We start from the raw sequence: 16,450 nt of genomic DNA on the forward strand, positions 1-16,450 counted from the left end.
TTTATTTACATAAATTCAGGCAAAAAGGGAGGGTGAGGAAGCTTTGGGAACAATTTGTTGTAAGGAGCGGTTGTCTGATAAATATAAAGAGGTGCTTGAAAGTGTGTGAACTCTATATTCCTACTTAAATATGACCTGAAAGATCATTCGATTTTCACAAGTCCTGAAAGTAGACAGAGAATCCAATCAAACAAATGAGCCAAAATTATATACAATACTTTGTCATTTATTTATTGAGAAACAATATCTGTTTGTGACCCCCTTTTGCAACATTAACTGCAGCTAAACTTTTCTTGTAAATTCTGATCAGTCCTGCACAACAGCTTGTAGGAATTTTAGCCCATTCCTCCGTAGTAAACCACTTCAACTCTGTGATGATGGTGGGTATCCTCCTATGAACTGTTTGCTGCAAGTCCATCCAACATTTCAATTGGAATCAAGGTCTTAACTTTGACTCCTTTGTCTTTTGCCATTCCAAAACATTAACTTACTGACATTTTCCTTTACAACTTGCTGGTATTATTCAGAAATCACTGTTCCATCAATGATGGCAAGGTGTCATGGCCCAGATACAGTAAAACCGTGAAACTGTGAAACTACCAGCACCATGTTTCACAGATGAGATAAGGTTCTTATGCTGGAACACAATGTTTTCCTTTTTCCAAACATAACGCATCTCATTAACCCCAAAATTTAGATTTTGGTCTCATCCGTCTATTAAATCTTTCCTCAATAGCCCTCTGGCTTGTCCATATGATCTTAAGCAATATTCTTTTTAGAAAGCAGTGGCTTTCTATTTGCAACTCTGCCATACACACCATTGTTGTTCAGTGCTTTACTGATAATGGACTCATGAACATTAAAATTAGCCAATGTGAGAGAGGCATTTAGTTGCTTAGAAGTTACCCTTGGGTCCTTTGTAACATTGTGGACTATCACTTCTGGAAGGCAACAATGGTTGTGAATTTCTTACAATTTGTACACAATCTCTGATTTTAAATTTTGTGGATTCCAAATCCTTTAGAGATAGTTTTGTAACATTTTCCAGCCTGATAAGCAACAATAACTATTTTTCTAAGGTCCTCATAGATCTCCTTCGTTCACACTTCCACAAACATGATCAAACTTTGATAGATCCCTGTTCTTTATATAAAAAAAAAAATAATAAAAAAAAATAGAGCACACCTGACAGGCAATCCATTAATTGAGAACACCTCTGAACTAATGGACTCTAATTTCACTTCAAATTAGCTGCTAATCCTAGAGATTTTGCCACACATAGATATGTGATTTTGGATCATTTTCTAGAAAAACTAAATGACAAAGTATAATTGTTATACTATCATTGTCATTGTCTCTATTGTTTGATTAGGTTATCTTTGTCAAATTTCAGGATTTGCGTGAAAATCTGATGATCTTTTGGGTCATATTTATGGAGAAATACAGAAAATTTTAAAGGATTCACAAACTGTCATGTACCACCATCTATGTTTGCGGCATTTACTTTGCTACATAGACATCTTGTCATCTTGGAATCACACCTGCAAGTATATTTGACAACTGCAAGAATATTATTTTTTGCTTCATTCTGTTTCTCGGCATGACGCAATGCAATGCAACATTCATTTTTATTCCTCCTTCCCCCACTTAAATTTGTAAGCCCAAAATAGAGTTGCTGGACAACATGTCCACAGACCGTAGACTCGACCTCTCCAGAGCAGGGTAAAGCAGCATCTGTCATTTTTGCCCTCGATCGAGCTTCTCTGTGAATGCGAGCAATCCGTTCCCCGGGGCTGAAAAACGTGGGGTATGCCCAACAACTGTGTGTAGCATATCTGCTGGTATGCTAGGCATGTGGCTGGAGCTCAGTGACACCGTATGCCTCTCACATGGGCAAATAAGGGCTGCCCACTCCGGAGAAAGAGGAGGGGAAACAACCTGCACTTCTAGACACTCATATAACCTACCACAATAAAGAAAGACGCATCTTAAAGTGTAGAGATAACAAAAGAGAGAATACAGATAACAGCAAAAGAGGAAAGAGAGGCAGGAGCAAAAAAGAAAGTGATAGTAAAGTAAGAAAAAATAATTTAATAAACCACAAGATTTTTGCCATTTTGACAAACAGTGCCCATTTTCAAATATTCTGTAAATTTCAATTTGAGTAATGCAAGTCTCATTTAAACAAGCTATTTTATAAACAGCATATTTTCTATCACTAAATTGCAATAGAAATGTTTGTTTATCTGTTATTTATTTGTAATCATCCATGCCATCTTTCATGGCTACCTTAATGGCAAAATTTATAATAAAATAAATTAGATTTAAACCACTTAGCAAAAAAAGCTAACCACTTATCATAACCAGTTTTGAGAAATAACAATAAAATTCTAGACAATATGGGGATGGCATCCGTCTATGCTTGTTTTTACAGAGAAAGTGAAAAGAAAGTGAAAAGAAAGTGACACTAACTTGCACTTGGTTACAAAAAAAAAAAAGAAAAAACTTGATATTTAAAGAATCCTGATCAAAATATAATATGTATCATGGTTTCCACAATAACATCGTTAATGTTTTCAACACTGATAATAATAAGAAACATTTCTTGAGCAGCAAATCAGCATATTACAGAATATAGGAGACTGCCGTCTGGTTCTGGATTCTAACTTAGTTTCAAATTGAAACAGTTCAAATAGAAGCAATGTCTCACAATATTACTGCATTGATCAAATAGCTACAGCCTTGATGAGCATAAAAGACTTATTTCAAAAACATTACCAAATATTACAGAGCCCAAACTTTTTAACAAAAGTATAGCTACACCTACACAAGGTTTACATTTAAAGTATGGATTTTTCAAGCCTTTGCTTCAACGGTCTATGTTTTGGCTGCAGGCATGAACCAGTAGAGTGTACCAAAATGCAAATACCCCTCTTTTTTCTTTTCTAGCCCGTTTAGCATGTTTTACCAGAGCTCAAATGCTAAATTTGCCTTTCAGTGAGCCTTGACGGAGCTGTGGCAACTCAATGATTATTTTCTTTAATACTGGTCATGTCATCTATTTGTTCACATTCGTCTTTCACAGCCCAGTGTCCAGAACCAATAGTGTCCTGATCTTGACAGTGTAGACGCAAGGATTCAACTGCAATGCATCACAATGGAATGACTAACAAAGGCATGTTCGGCACCTATGTCCGACAGGCTTTAAAACCGTGGGAATATATACTGTACGACAAATTCCTCCTTGAGAACCCAGGCTCCAAAAGTAATTATAGCACTCATAACCAGGAGGACAACAATCAGAATATTTTTAAATCTTGGCTTTGACTGTTTACTTGTCATTGACAGGCATTTATTAATTATATAAGAACTAATGTTCAAGAACACACAAAGGTTGAAATATGCCTCCCTACAACTTGTAAACATGTTGATTATCATACATAGACATCGGAGTTAAAAACCGGACTACACCCACTTTTACTTACAGTGACAGTATATGGACATGTCTATCATCACTTATCTCGAAGATTAGTTGATTTGTCCTTAGAGGAATCCAGTCAAGCCGGAAATGTTTGACTTCAAGAAAAAACAAGCAAAACATAAAAAAGCCCTGAAGAAAGGTCCTTTTCACAGATTTACAAATGCACGCAAAGGCTAGAACAGCATTAACACCACAGCTCATCTCTACTGTGTGCTGCTTAGAAATGCAAAAGTTAACAATATTATTATAATAAAAAATAAATAAAAATAAATAAAAAAACACCTTGAAATAAAACCATCCAATTACACTTCTGTTCAAAATAGATAGATATTTTATATATATTTTCTATATATATATTTTTCTATATATGATTTTTTTTGCTGTGAGTACTTTAGTGTCACATGATCCTTCAGAAACCAGTCTCATATGCTGATTTGCTGCCCAAAAGACATTCATTATTATCAAGTTGAAAACAGTTATGCTGCTTAATATTTTAGGATTCTTCATTCATTTGAACATTTAAACGCAATAGTGTAATAGTTAACAATGGAGGCAAAAGTAGTAATATATTGAAACATTTACTAACAAAATACAACATCCACTTCAAGCAATGCTCTGGATTATGTCTCCCGGCTCCAACTATAACTCGTGAGACACATTCACATCAAATGTTCATTCCCTAGAGTTACACTCATGAGCACTGCACATTTTTGCAATCACAAAACTGCATTATTTGTGTGCGTTTTAAAGCTGAATTAACATGTTGTTCTAATGTGCTTAACCACCAGATTACTTGGGTTATCTTAGTTAGCGACTGATTGCGCTAATACTTCCAAAAACACAGCAAGGTTTACATATAAACACAGTTAATTATGTCTAAAGTGAAAGTAAAGAAATGAGAAAAAAAACAGATGCGTGTAGCTCTTATAAGGACAGTACTAAACATACTGCCGCTTGTCATTAAAGGCATAATTCACCCAAAAATTTTAATTCTGTCGTGTTGTGCCAAACTTCTAATCATTTTTATTTATTCTTGTGCTGAACACAAAAGAATATATTCTGAAGAATGTGGATAACCAAACAGTTGCTCGTCCATTTTGAATTTGATAGTAGGAAAAAGAAAATATGGAAGTTACTGGGGACCAGCAGCTGTTTGGTTTCCCCACATTCTTCAGAATAATTTTTGATGTTCAACAGAAGAAACAAACTCATTCAGGTTTAAAACAACTTGAGAGTGTTGTTTTAAATGATAACACAATTTTCATTTTTGGGTGGACTATTCCTCCAATGTTAGTAATGGGGCTGTCACTTTTGTGAAAAAATCATTTTCGATTTTTAAGACATAAGTGTTTGTTGAATCGATTGTAAAATCGATTTTCCATGTCAAAAAAAAAAAGACGTTTCCTTTTTCAACGTAAAATAACGGATGAACGTAAAGAGAGTGCTGGAAACGCAAAAGTCAGCAATATTTCTTATTTATTGGCATGAAGTGCAGAATAACAAACAGCAATAGGAGTGCAACATTCTCGAAAAAAATATATGCAGAGGGGACTGCTGCAATAACATAAACAAAAAAACATCACTGCAGGCTTCAACCCGGCTGCATTTCTGATTTAGGCAATTCAAAAATCTCCAAAATTATTTTAAATAATGATTCAATCCAAGTCGATCAAACTTTTCAGGGTCCAGAGCAGAGCGTTTTTAATTCATTGTATGTCCAACTGTTGAGAAGACATGCTCCGAACGTACTGATGTCCCAGGGACACTCAGGTACAGCTGTGCAAGGTGGGGGTATTACTGCCAATTTTCCACCACAAAAGCCAGTCGCTGTCAGTTTGCAATGGTCCTTTTCATAACTCAGAATCTCCTGTAACTAGATGCGTGAATGAAGGGAATTCGCGTCTACCATGCTGTGAGACCTCTATACGTGCGTAAACGCGTCTTTACATTGACTTAACATTGAAATCATTCGGGCCAGACGCTCTATTTGCGTTTGGTGTGAACGCAGAGAGGTTGCTTTTGACGTCACTATGTCTTATAGGCACGTAAAATTGCTGGTATTTTCTTTCTAGCTTTCGCAACGCATACTGCACTTTCGGATTTCTTTATTTTCTTTTTATGCTTTTTTGTGAGTTTTGTTATATGTATTTTTTTATTGTTTAATTATTTTTTAATTAATAGTGTACATATTTGGTTAAAATCGATTCCCTATTTTCATTTTCTAAACTTTTTTTGGTTGGTGCGATCGATTTTCAAACTAAAAGTGACAGCCCTAGTTAGTAACATAAAACACAAAGAAAAAAAACTCACTGCTCTTGCCTGAAGAACTTTAATACAGTTGCTAAAGTTCAGCAGTAATAAAATAACTCGATAATTCAACAACTTTTCACTTTTGCACCAAATAGTTTTTATAACAGTATCATAAAGTATCGGTATCGATAAACAATATTGGTATCAATAATACGCAATCGATACCCACCCTAATCCTGATTTCAAAATGCCAAGAAGGTATGCCGTCTTTGCATTATTCACAGATTTCACTGGTGTATTAAAACTGTATGATTCACACATTCAGCCGTCATTCTTCTTTCTACTGAATGATGATTTGGCAAGAATTCCGGTACATGTATTTGCTCAATAGTGTTTTTTTATTGAGTAAATGTCAATCAGAATATAAAGACAGCTAGAGATTGTCACGCATATGTGAGAGGTGTGTATGAACTTACTGGTCTAAGAGTTGATCATATTTGGCTTGGGCATCTCTTTCTGCATTCAGTGCTCTGTCTTTCTCAATAACAGCATTATCTCGGGTTTCACGAAGGTTTCTGAAAGAGTAATTAACACATTTCCTGACACAATACTATATATTATGTAGCACAGGTTTAAGTTAAGTGTGCTTTAAAGCCTTGACACAATATGAAGAATGATCGTTCAATACCGGTTCATTTCACCATTCATTAGTTACATGTAAAAAGCAAACAAGCAAACCCCATCCTTCCACTGATATTTAACAAATAAGTCATTTTAATGCAGACAGATGGCATAAATACAGTTAATAAGGAATTATAGTCCCACAAAAGTGGACAAAACAAGTTGTAAAATGTGGAGGCTGACATGAAATGAGACAAGTGCCAATTTTCAAAACAACTTACAAGGATAATGTTGCTCTGATACGGTGTACAGAAAAAATTACATTGTGGTAGCGCAAGAGTAAATATAAAGCAGTGTTAGATTTTAATTAAGGCTGTGCAATTTGGACAAAAACACCTATCACGATTTTCTGATCAATTTTGCGATTTATATTTTAATCATGATTTTGACACCGATATGCTTTACAGTCATAAATGCATGCAGTATAAATATGAAACCTATTTGCAAAAGAAAACCAATGAGAGGTTTTTCAAAAAGTTGTAACATGTCTCTAGAACACACATAAGTCAAAATAATCACTAAGTAAAGATGTCAAACAAAATGTCTAGACATATGGCAAAAAATAATAATAATAAAAACATATGGCAAAAAATAATAATAATAAAAAAATAAATAAAAACCGTGTCCTGAGATTTATTTTTCTTTTTTGCCATGCTTTGGTCATAGAGCTCACTGTAGCGACGCCTCAGGTGTTGAAATAGATTTGTTATACATTATACAGGTTCACACGTACTCCGTTTGCATTGCGTATACAGTAAGTTATGTGTACGCGGTTAAGAAGCAGCAATGAGAGTGCCGTTATTGTAAGGAGAAAGCAAATTAAAGTAATGTGTGAGCGTGAATCTATCCACTCGCACACAGATTTCCTTTGCTCGGTTAACAAAACCAGATGCGCATGCTCAGATCATAGATTGTATAAGGCTCAGATACACGCTACCTTACAACGTGTCTCCTGTCCTGCGCAATCACAACTCTCTTTGTGCTCTTTTCGCACCTTTCTATTTATAACCTTTTCTGTTCTCATCTTTTACCGTGTGCAGTGTGAATGTTCTGATCCGTTAACATGGGCTGTGTCACAGTGTGTGTGAACCCGGGGTTAGGCTCCACTCAGGTGCGCTACTTTTCAGATTGTTTCGGATAGCATACTGCGGAGGTCAGGGCTGCGGAAAATCGTGCTATAAAGCGATTTAGAAATCGAGCCTGCTCAAATCGCCATTTTATTCCGATTCCAATTAATCGCACAGCCTTAATCAGATATCCTTTAGATGTAGCTACTAGATATTCATTACTTTTAATGTTAAGACTATTTTGTCTTTGGTCACTAGGGGTGCAGCGATCGACCACACTGCTGACTCAAGATGAAGGAATATCATAGAAAAATATGATGAAGATTTATAAAAACTAAATCTAGAAAGTATCCAGTATCTAGTTGCATTATTGCATTAATTTTCCGAACAATGTTTAGAAGACAAACATAAGAAACTATGTTCAGCCCAGATTTTGTTTTTATATAAATTGCTTGTCATTTATTATTAAAGGATCATCATTAAATAATGATATTGACTTAAACATTATAGAGTTATTTCTAGCCAATGAAATATCTTTACAGAAGAATAATTAGAAATATTTATATTTCTTATTGAAATTTCTATGATTTTTTAAGATTTCCGATGAGACTTCCAGGACTGGAAATCCTAATTCTAAAACTTCCTTACATACCCAGGTTTTCCATGGTAAACAGTTAGGTTATTATTATTATAATTTCTTTTTATATCAAAGATTTTTTCAAGGATTTGTCCCTGTCCAGTCAGAGACATGTAGGCATGCTCTCACCTGTTCTCTCTCTCATACATCTCTTTAGAAGCCCTCTGCAGGCTCTCGATTTCATGACTGGTTTTCATTCGAATGCGCTCCAGTTCATCACGCAGTTTGTTTTCATACTCTGTCTTATAGTGATCTCTGGTGGAGGGATGCAAACAGCACAACTGTAATGACTTCACAAAAAGATTTGACATCATTAATGGATCTCTGCTCCAAATCCAAGTATACTGCCACAATACTCACCAGATTTGGCCCATCTTTTTATATCATTCAATCTTCTTAATACAGACCAATGCTGTATGGCTCATTTAACTTAACAGTAGGAAAAAGTAAAAAGAAAGCACCAATCTTACTATTTATCACACATACCTAGAAGCAACATATTTCTCATAGGCATCTTCCCTGGCTTTCTTTGTGTCTTCAAGCTGGGTTTGCAGTCTGTCCAGACGGTCTTCTTGATGAGCACAGCGCACATTAAGCTCCATGTTCTGCCTGTTTAAATATTCTTTGTCCTTCTGCATCAATGTTACAGACTGCTGCAGAGTGGCTGCCTGCAGATGAAAAAGGAAAAACAGTGAGAAAGAGTTAAGTTAAGCAACAGGAGACAAGACTTTTCTTTTTTTCAAATACATATATACAGGAACCATACCTTGCTCTCTAAATACATCTACATATGTCTACAAAGAAAATAAACTGAAACATTGTTTATTATCAAGTGTGAACCTTAGATTTCCTTTAGAACCTTTATTATCAAGTGTGAACCTTAGATGTTGATCATTTAAACAAGGCTCAATCGGTTAACTAAATAATTGGCCTAATGGAAATGCTGATCTGTCAGTCATCTTACCTCCTTATTTAGGTCATTCCTCTCTTTGGTCAGGGCAGTGTGTGTGAGGTCCAGCATTTCCAACTTCTTTCTCAACTCTCTAACCTCTGTTTCATACCCATCTCTATCCCTGTGGACACACAACCACAACAGCATTAGAACATTAGTAATGTTTTTGAAAGTAGTCTCTTTTCCTCAGCAGCCGTGCTTTTTTTTATCTTCTTTTATTTTTAATGTAAAAGTCTTTTGAATGGAGTGTACATGTGAACAGAGGATACTAAAAGAGAAAGGTTGCCTGCTCTTGTGGTCTAGCAGGACATTTCCCTCACCGTTTGATTTTGTCATAGTTCTCTCGTTTGTAGTCTCCTTCCTGAATGAGCTGCTTGGTGTCAGCGAGTTCCAGCGTGACTCTCTGACAGCGGATCTCCAGCTCCGAGCGCGCTCTCCTCTCTTCCTCATAGCTCTGGTTGGGACATGGGATAGCGGCAAAAAATGCAAATAACAGTAATGCCAATAAGAAAGATTATTTCACGGTTGTCTGGAATACTTGAGTCTGCATTTATACCAGTGCAAATAAGAACAGCCAATCAAAATAGTTAATCGTCAAACTCAAAACTGCATAAACTGTTAAAGCGGACTAAACTATACATATTATCACCAGAGAGAAGTCTGTCGCTTCCATTAGAAAACACTTTGATTAAACGATCATTCTTATTAAATCTTACAAGGTTAAATATTAGACAAGATTAAACATATGAAGAGAAGAATTGTTCAAATAAATTTACAACATACATTTAAGAAAAACATTTAAAAAAAAAAAACAATCACACACACACATATATACATATAGACAGAGAGACAGACAGACAGATTCCATGCTGACTTTAAAGAGTAGTACTTGTAGTAAAACTAGTATCCAAAAAGGGAAAGTATTTTTTTCTCCACACCTCCATTAGTGATCTCATTTGGTTCCGATGACTGTCCAGATCCTCGTTCAGGTCAGACTTTTTCACCTGCAGCTCAGTCACAAGAGCCCTCAGCGGGTTCACAACCTCGTAGAACCGAATCTATGTGTTTGTGTACAACACACATTATAGCTTTTAAGAACTGGGAGGAATTAATAGCACCAATAAATGTATCTAATAACATATCTTTATTTCCAGTTCCAGTTCCAGATAATTCGGTGCTTACTGCCACGTATTCAGGGATGGTGAGTTTGTCCTCAGGCAGCTCCTTCAGCTCAGCGTACTTCTCCTCAGACAGCTCCAGGTCCCTCAAGCTCCTGCGGAGATCACCTGCTCGATCGCACAGCTGACGGTTGGTCTCCTCCAGCTGCTTCTGTCTGAGCATGATGGTGTCCATCTCCTGCTTCCTCAAGACTTGCTGCTTCCTGCAGAAGCAGAAGACACACTCAACCCCATGAAGCCTACTGTATCATACTTGAGATATTTATAAGACCTCTTAATGACCAACAGGATTAAATCTTTGCTGAAAATCCTGTTGTGCACAATCTTCTACATGCCTAGTGTTGTGTCGTCTGATTATGTTCATACTTTTTTTATCAAGTAAAATGTCTTCAGACATTTATAATCTGTTATAAAGATCTTATTGATTTACATTACTAGCTATCAAACTTTTTTGGGGGGCCATATACTGTAAAAAACAACTCCTCATTATTAAGTAATTAGTAACTAGTATAATTATTATTTAGAACATTACGTATAGGTATAGTATGATTAAAACAGAGTACGTTTTCTATCATTATTTGTGATTAACAGTAAGTAGGACAACTAGAAATATGCTATCATTTATTGGTTTAAAAATATTCAGCATCATCAAACCAATTCCACTAAACATTTATTCAGCCAACACCAATCTGACCCTGGATATATTGACCATCCCTGCTTCCAGTGGATCTTTTTCTCAGTCAAACTGTGTGCAAACTAACCTGTTTTCATCCTGCTGTAGTTTGAGCTGGCTGTCCAGACGCAGAGAGAGCACCTGTTTCTGATGGAGAGCATCGTTCAGCCTTTCCTCCAGCTCCTCTATCTACAAATGAATGTGCAAAACACTTATAGATGACAAAACAAAGTTCAGATACTTTCCAAACTTATTCCAATGCAATGTAGACATTAGTTCGGAGTTCACCAGCCATTACCTTGGTAAGATGGTCCACTTTGAGGTTGTCTATGAGCAGATTTTTCTGTGAGAGCTCTATCTTCAGTTTTTGGAGGTTATGAAGCAGCTCTTTTCTTTCCAGCAGCTGTTTTGTGACCTTCCCTGCTCCATATTTCTCGTCTGAAGACGAGATGTCCTCTGTGGGGACTGTTGTCTCCAGACTGATGTCTTCAGACTCGATGGAGCTGGAGATGTTTGCCGTGGCGCTCTTTGGCTTCTTAGGGGGCATCTCGACACCGCTCCAGTCAACCGTCCTACCGACTTATCATGTAAGGAAACAGGACTGGTCCTCCAATTTCTACAACTGGTAAACGTGGGTTATTAGCAGTCAGTCGTCAGGAGAGAAGCTCAGAAGCTCAAGGGCAGAATTAACGGATAACGGATAACGGATAACGGATAAGGCGTTAGTCGCTAAGCAATGACAGATGGACAAACCAAGACAACAAATTCGGTTATTTCAGGTTAACTAACTTACCTGACGTTCGCAGCCTTTTGACTAGAAAAACACGACACAGTAAAAATTTATTTGCGATGTCAAATTTTAAAATGCCTTATGTTGGGTGAAAAATGTGTTTTATGATTAAAATGTTACTTATTTATTACATTGATTGTTGTTTTTAAGCGTCCCGCCTCCCTAGGAACAACGACGCCTGACAACAGAGAAGAGAAGTGAAGTTTTCGTTAAAGAGCGTCTGCCTCAGAAACGCGTTTGATGAAAAATAATGCGCCACCTAAAGGACTCCGCCGGAACAGGACTCTTAGTTTGAAATCTACATAAAATTCAGGACCGGAAATATGAAAATGTGTTCTTTTATATATATATATATATATATATATATATATATATATATATATATATATATATATATATATATATATATATATATATATATATATGTGTGTGTGTGTGTGTGTGTGTGTGTGTGTGTGTGTGTGTGTGTGTGTGGGTGTGTGTATGTATTATTATTATTTATTTTTTTAATTATTATTATTTTGTATTTGCGAATGCACAACAGAGCTGATTGCCTTTAGGTGTTTTCCCCTTTTATCCCAATAACAGTTAAGTCATTCAGTACATTATTTTAGATTGTAATTAATAATTCATGTTGCATCCAGTTATAGGTCCAGGTTTGCCTCCAAGATATAAAGCTTCTGAGTCCTCCAGCTCATGTGAAGACAGTGATCAAGAGGAGGTCGTGTTCAAGAGAGCCAAATACTCATCATCATCTAGGAACAGACCTTCTTCAAAGTATGATACTTGATGGGTCTCCAAATAAATGTGTTTCTCAGGGAATCGTATTCAATAAGGTGTTTGGTGGTCACAAATTAATCCCTTTTTATATATCCAAAGGATTTTTAGGCTTTTGGGAGATAGTCAACCCTATAAATTATAATGTATTATATTTGATACATAAATTTTGAAGGTGCTAGAGGATATTTAGGACAAGCTCTACCACCAGGCTGTACACCAGAAGTGTCAAGTGGTGAAGGAGAAGAAGAAAATGTCTTGTTGGACCCATACCATCAAAAGGACCGTCCCAGGCCTTGGACTTTGAAAGAAGAGCTCAGAGAATGAAGGACAAACTTACAGGAGTGGATGTAAGAGCTTTTCATGTATTTTTAAATCTATTAAATCAGCTAGTATTTTGGATATATTATTAATCATAATCTACCATGTTATTATTATTTTTTTTATTATTTCTTCTCACTTCTCACCATTGTATTTTTATATCTTTGCACATGCTTCTAATTTTAAGCCTTATATTGGATTTGAATTGAATTTATGCATTTAGCAGACACTTTTAACCAAAGCGACTTATAGTACATTCAGGCTAACATTTCTTACCTAACATGTGTTCCCTGAGAATCGAACCCACAACCTATTGCGCTGCTAAAGCAATGCTCTACCAGTGAGCCACAGGAACTTATATACTGTATATACTTTCAGTTTTTATTTCTGTTTGCATACTTCATACCCCAGGACAAGTCATTTTGCTGTACTTGCACAAGGACAATAAAGAACTTGACTGGTTCGCTTTGTTCAACATTAAAATAGATTTGGATTTAGATTTTTTGGATCCCATAAGTGGGCGGACTAAACAGCCTGGGACTCTTCTGCTTTTAGACTGGCCCCAAAGTGGTCTCCAGAGAGAGCTGGATGACTGAGTTGCCTCCTGAGTTGCAGCACGTGGGCCTGGAAGCACGAACCTTTAAGAAAAGATCAGGCCCTGAGAACAAAGACCGCTCCGTTTGGACTGACACTCCCGCTGAGCGTGAGCGAAAAGCTAGGGTGAGTTAGCAATAAATGTAATTGAGTTCAGATGTGAAATGTGGGGATTGTTGTGGAGAGTCATCATTGATTTTCCAGTGACATCATATGTGATTCTGCAGGTAATACAAGCTTTATTTACCCTGGGTTTTGGAAAAGAGGGATTTCAGGGATCGTTTGGAAATTCCCTTCTTGTTTGTCTTTCCTAGGAACGACTAGAAGCTAAGGAAAAAGGTGAATCTGCCAAGGATGATGGACCTCGTCTATCTCAGAAAGAGCTTGAGATGGCTGAAAAAGTTTCAAAATATAATGTAAGTTCAGTTAACTGCTTGAGTATAAAAATGTGAATTTCAGTCTCAGAATGCCAATATCTTTTTTAGGAGTCCAAGCGTGGTGAATCTCTCATCAGTATGCACACTCAAAAGATGAAAAGAAAAGCTGAGGAGGATGCCAACAAGCCTGTGGAGAGAACCTTTCGACAGAGACACAGACCTCCAAGTCAATTGGTTTGATGAGGCTCAGAAAAAAAGCTTTGCTCAAGAAGTCACAAGAGCTGAACACCCGCTTTTCACATAGCAAAGACCGCATGTTCCTGTGAGGGACATTCAACAAACCTATCTCTCGTTGTCAAGATTTTTATTTTTTAATGGGTGTTTTTTACTGAACTGGAATCTTTGAGCATCATCATCATCATCATCATCAAAACATCATGAGCTTTTGTTGACAGTTAAATGTAAAATTAGGAGGACCAACTTTTCCTCCTGAATTTTCATTTTTTCCCTCCAATGTCTAATCATAAGAGATAATGCATTAAAAGTTTTGTAATTTTGTGACTTCTGCAAGTTTTTAGGCTGCCTTTTTATTGATAGGTAATGAATACTTAACTATTATTGTGTATATCCATTGAACTCCCCTGAATTCTTTCAGTTTTATGTTTTAGGGTCATGGTTTGTTCACCAGACTGTGCTTTCCTCCTAGACTTTTCCAAGTTGATATCACACATACTTCACTCTAACAATAACAGACAGAAAGGATTTATACCAAATTAGTATTACATTAATGAGAAAAAAAAAAAAAAACTCGGCACAATGTTGCTAAAATGTTTTATTCTAAAGTATTTACATCACTAGTTTTTTGCTGTACTTTGATTTCTGCCGTTGTTAATTTACCATTTAAATCCATTACATATTTCCTAATCTAATCAATACACTATTACTAATTCATAGCCATAATGTAACAATGCAAATAATCGTGTTGGTCCAAATATAATTTTTTATTGCCCCATGTAAAAATATATTTTATTATTTTATTGCGATATAATTTTAACAATGTAGGTTCGTGGCTATAAGGCTCAACTGAATTGTTTCTTGGAGGTTTTTATTCTATCATAAATGTACAGTGTTCATTTCTGTAAATAAATAGGCTACCTATTCTATTTTATTCTATTCTATTCCTTAGGAAAATTAACCAATGTTTAGTATGGAGCCAGAAGAGTCTCAATAAAGATAAATGCACACACTACAGTCACATATGCACACATAGGGTTCATACATGCACACACATAATTCATAAATACACACACAGGATACACAAATGCACACAAAATTCACAAATGCACACACACAATTTAAAAAGCACAGAAGATTCACAAATGCATACAAAATTCAGAAATGCACACAAAATTCAGAAATACACACACAATTTAGAAATGCAAACAACATTTACAAATGCACTCAAGATTCACAAATGCACAGGACAAGATTCAGAAATGTATTTCTGATGCACACACACATATATCTTGATTTACAAACTGCTTGCGGTCTGTGAACTTCACTGCATTTGTGTGTGAATTTTGAGACTCCCTTGACTTGGTTCGACACACAAATGCCTTTTTTTAAACAGGGAATGATCAGCAACCAATCAGATATCTCCCTTTTTTTAGCCAATCAAAAGAATGCACCCCACGTGGGGGATTGTTTACTTATAAGCCAATCAGCGAACGACTCACTTACCTCACACAGCCGGCGACTCACTTTGCGCAGCCAGCGACCCACTTTGCGCAGCGAACGACTCACTTTCCTCACCCAGCGAGCGACTCACTTTCCTCAGCGACCGATTCACTTTCCTCACGAGTCACGCAGCGAACGACTCACTTTCCTCACCCAGCGAACGACTCACTTTCCTCACGCAGCGATCAACTCACTTTCCTAAGCGAACGACAGCCGGAGACCCACTTTTCGCAGCCAGAGAGCCACTTTCCTCTTGCAGCGGACCACTGACTCTCTCTTCATGTAGGGACTGAATATTATAATTAAAGTGACTTCTATATTGCATCCAAAAGAATATTTAGATATATTTAAATATTCAAAAAGGTTTAAACATTTTTTTTATTTTTATTTTTATTTCATTAAAATATTTCAATAAAATGAAATAATTGCCTATTGCAAATTTTTGAATCCATGGTTAACTTTTTTTTCTGCAGTCACTGGGCTATATTTATTGAGACATTTTTAAATTTATATTTAGTAAAAAATAATAAAAAATAAACCTGAATTGTAATCTAAACATCTGTATTTTCATACAATTTAATACAATTGCTGTGTGAACACATTCATGTGATTGGCTTATAAGTAAACAATCCCCCACATGGGGTGCATTCTTGTGATTGGCTAAAACAAGGGAGATATCTGATTGGTTGCTGATCATTCCCTGTTTAAAAAAAAGCATTTGTGTGTTGAGCCAAGTCAGGGGAGTCTCAAAATTCACACACAAATGCAGTGAAGTTCACAGACCGCAAGCAGTTTGTAAATCAAGATATATGTGTGTGTGCATCAGAAATACATTTCTGAATCTTGTCCTGTGCATTTGTGAATCTTGTCCTGTGCATTTGTGAATCTTGAGTGCATTTGTAAATGTTGTTTGCATTTCTGAATTGTGTGTGTAT

At 36.2% G+C, this 16,450-nt stretch overlaps 1 protein-coding gene and 1 pseudogene across 3 annotated transcripts in view; one reads left to right on the forward strand and one right to left on the reverse strand.

The window, feature by feature from the left end:
• Nucleotides 1-11,914, reverse strand: part of pibf1 (progesterone immunomodulatory binding factor 1) — a 32,112-nt gene extending 20,198 nt beyond the window's left edge. For 2 of the 3 annotated variants that reach the window (XM_052546188.1, XM_052546189.1), the window contains exons 1-10: nt 11,713-11,914; nt 11,218-11,541; nt 11,008-11,108; nt 10,251-10,449; nt 10,007-10,126; nt 9,389-9,522; nt 9,081-9,189; nt 8,603-8,784; nt 8,246-8,371; nt 6,208-6,306 (exon numbers count right to left, since the gene is read on the reverse strand). In XM_052546188.1, the coding sequence (XP_052402148.1) occupies nt 6,208-6,306; nt 8,246-8,371; nt 8,603-8,784; nt 9,081-9,189; nt 9,389-9,522; nt 10,007-10,126; nt 10,251-10,449; nt 11,008-11,108; nt 11,218-11,466 (1,319 nt within the window). In that variant the 5' untranslated portion in view covers nt 11,467-11,541; nt 11,713-11,914. The remainder of the gene's footprint in view (nt 1-6,207; nt 6,307-8,245; nt 8,372-8,602; nt 8,785-9,080; nt 9,190-9,388; nt 9,523-10,006; nt 10,127-10,250; nt 10,450-11,007; nt 11,109-11,217; nt 11,542-11,712) is intronic. The other variant, XM_052546187.1, reaches the window with a different exon arrangement.
• Nucleotides 11,915-12,340: 426 nt separating this feature from the next.
• Nucleotides 12,341-14,493, forward strand: LOC127949089 (GPALPP motifs-containing protein 1-like; annotated as a pseudogene).
• The last annotated feature ends 1,957 nt before the right edge of the window (nt 14,494-16,450 follow it).

This window comes from Carassius gibelio, chromosome B1 (assembly GCF_023724105.1).
Source record: "Carassius gibelio isolate Cgi1373 ecotype wild population from Czech Republic chromosome B1, carGib1.2-hapl.c, whole genome shotgun sequence".
In the NCBI taxonomy this organism is placed as follows: Eukaryota; Metazoa; Chordata; class Actinopteri; order Cypriniformes; family Cyprinidae; genus Carassius; species Carassius gibelio.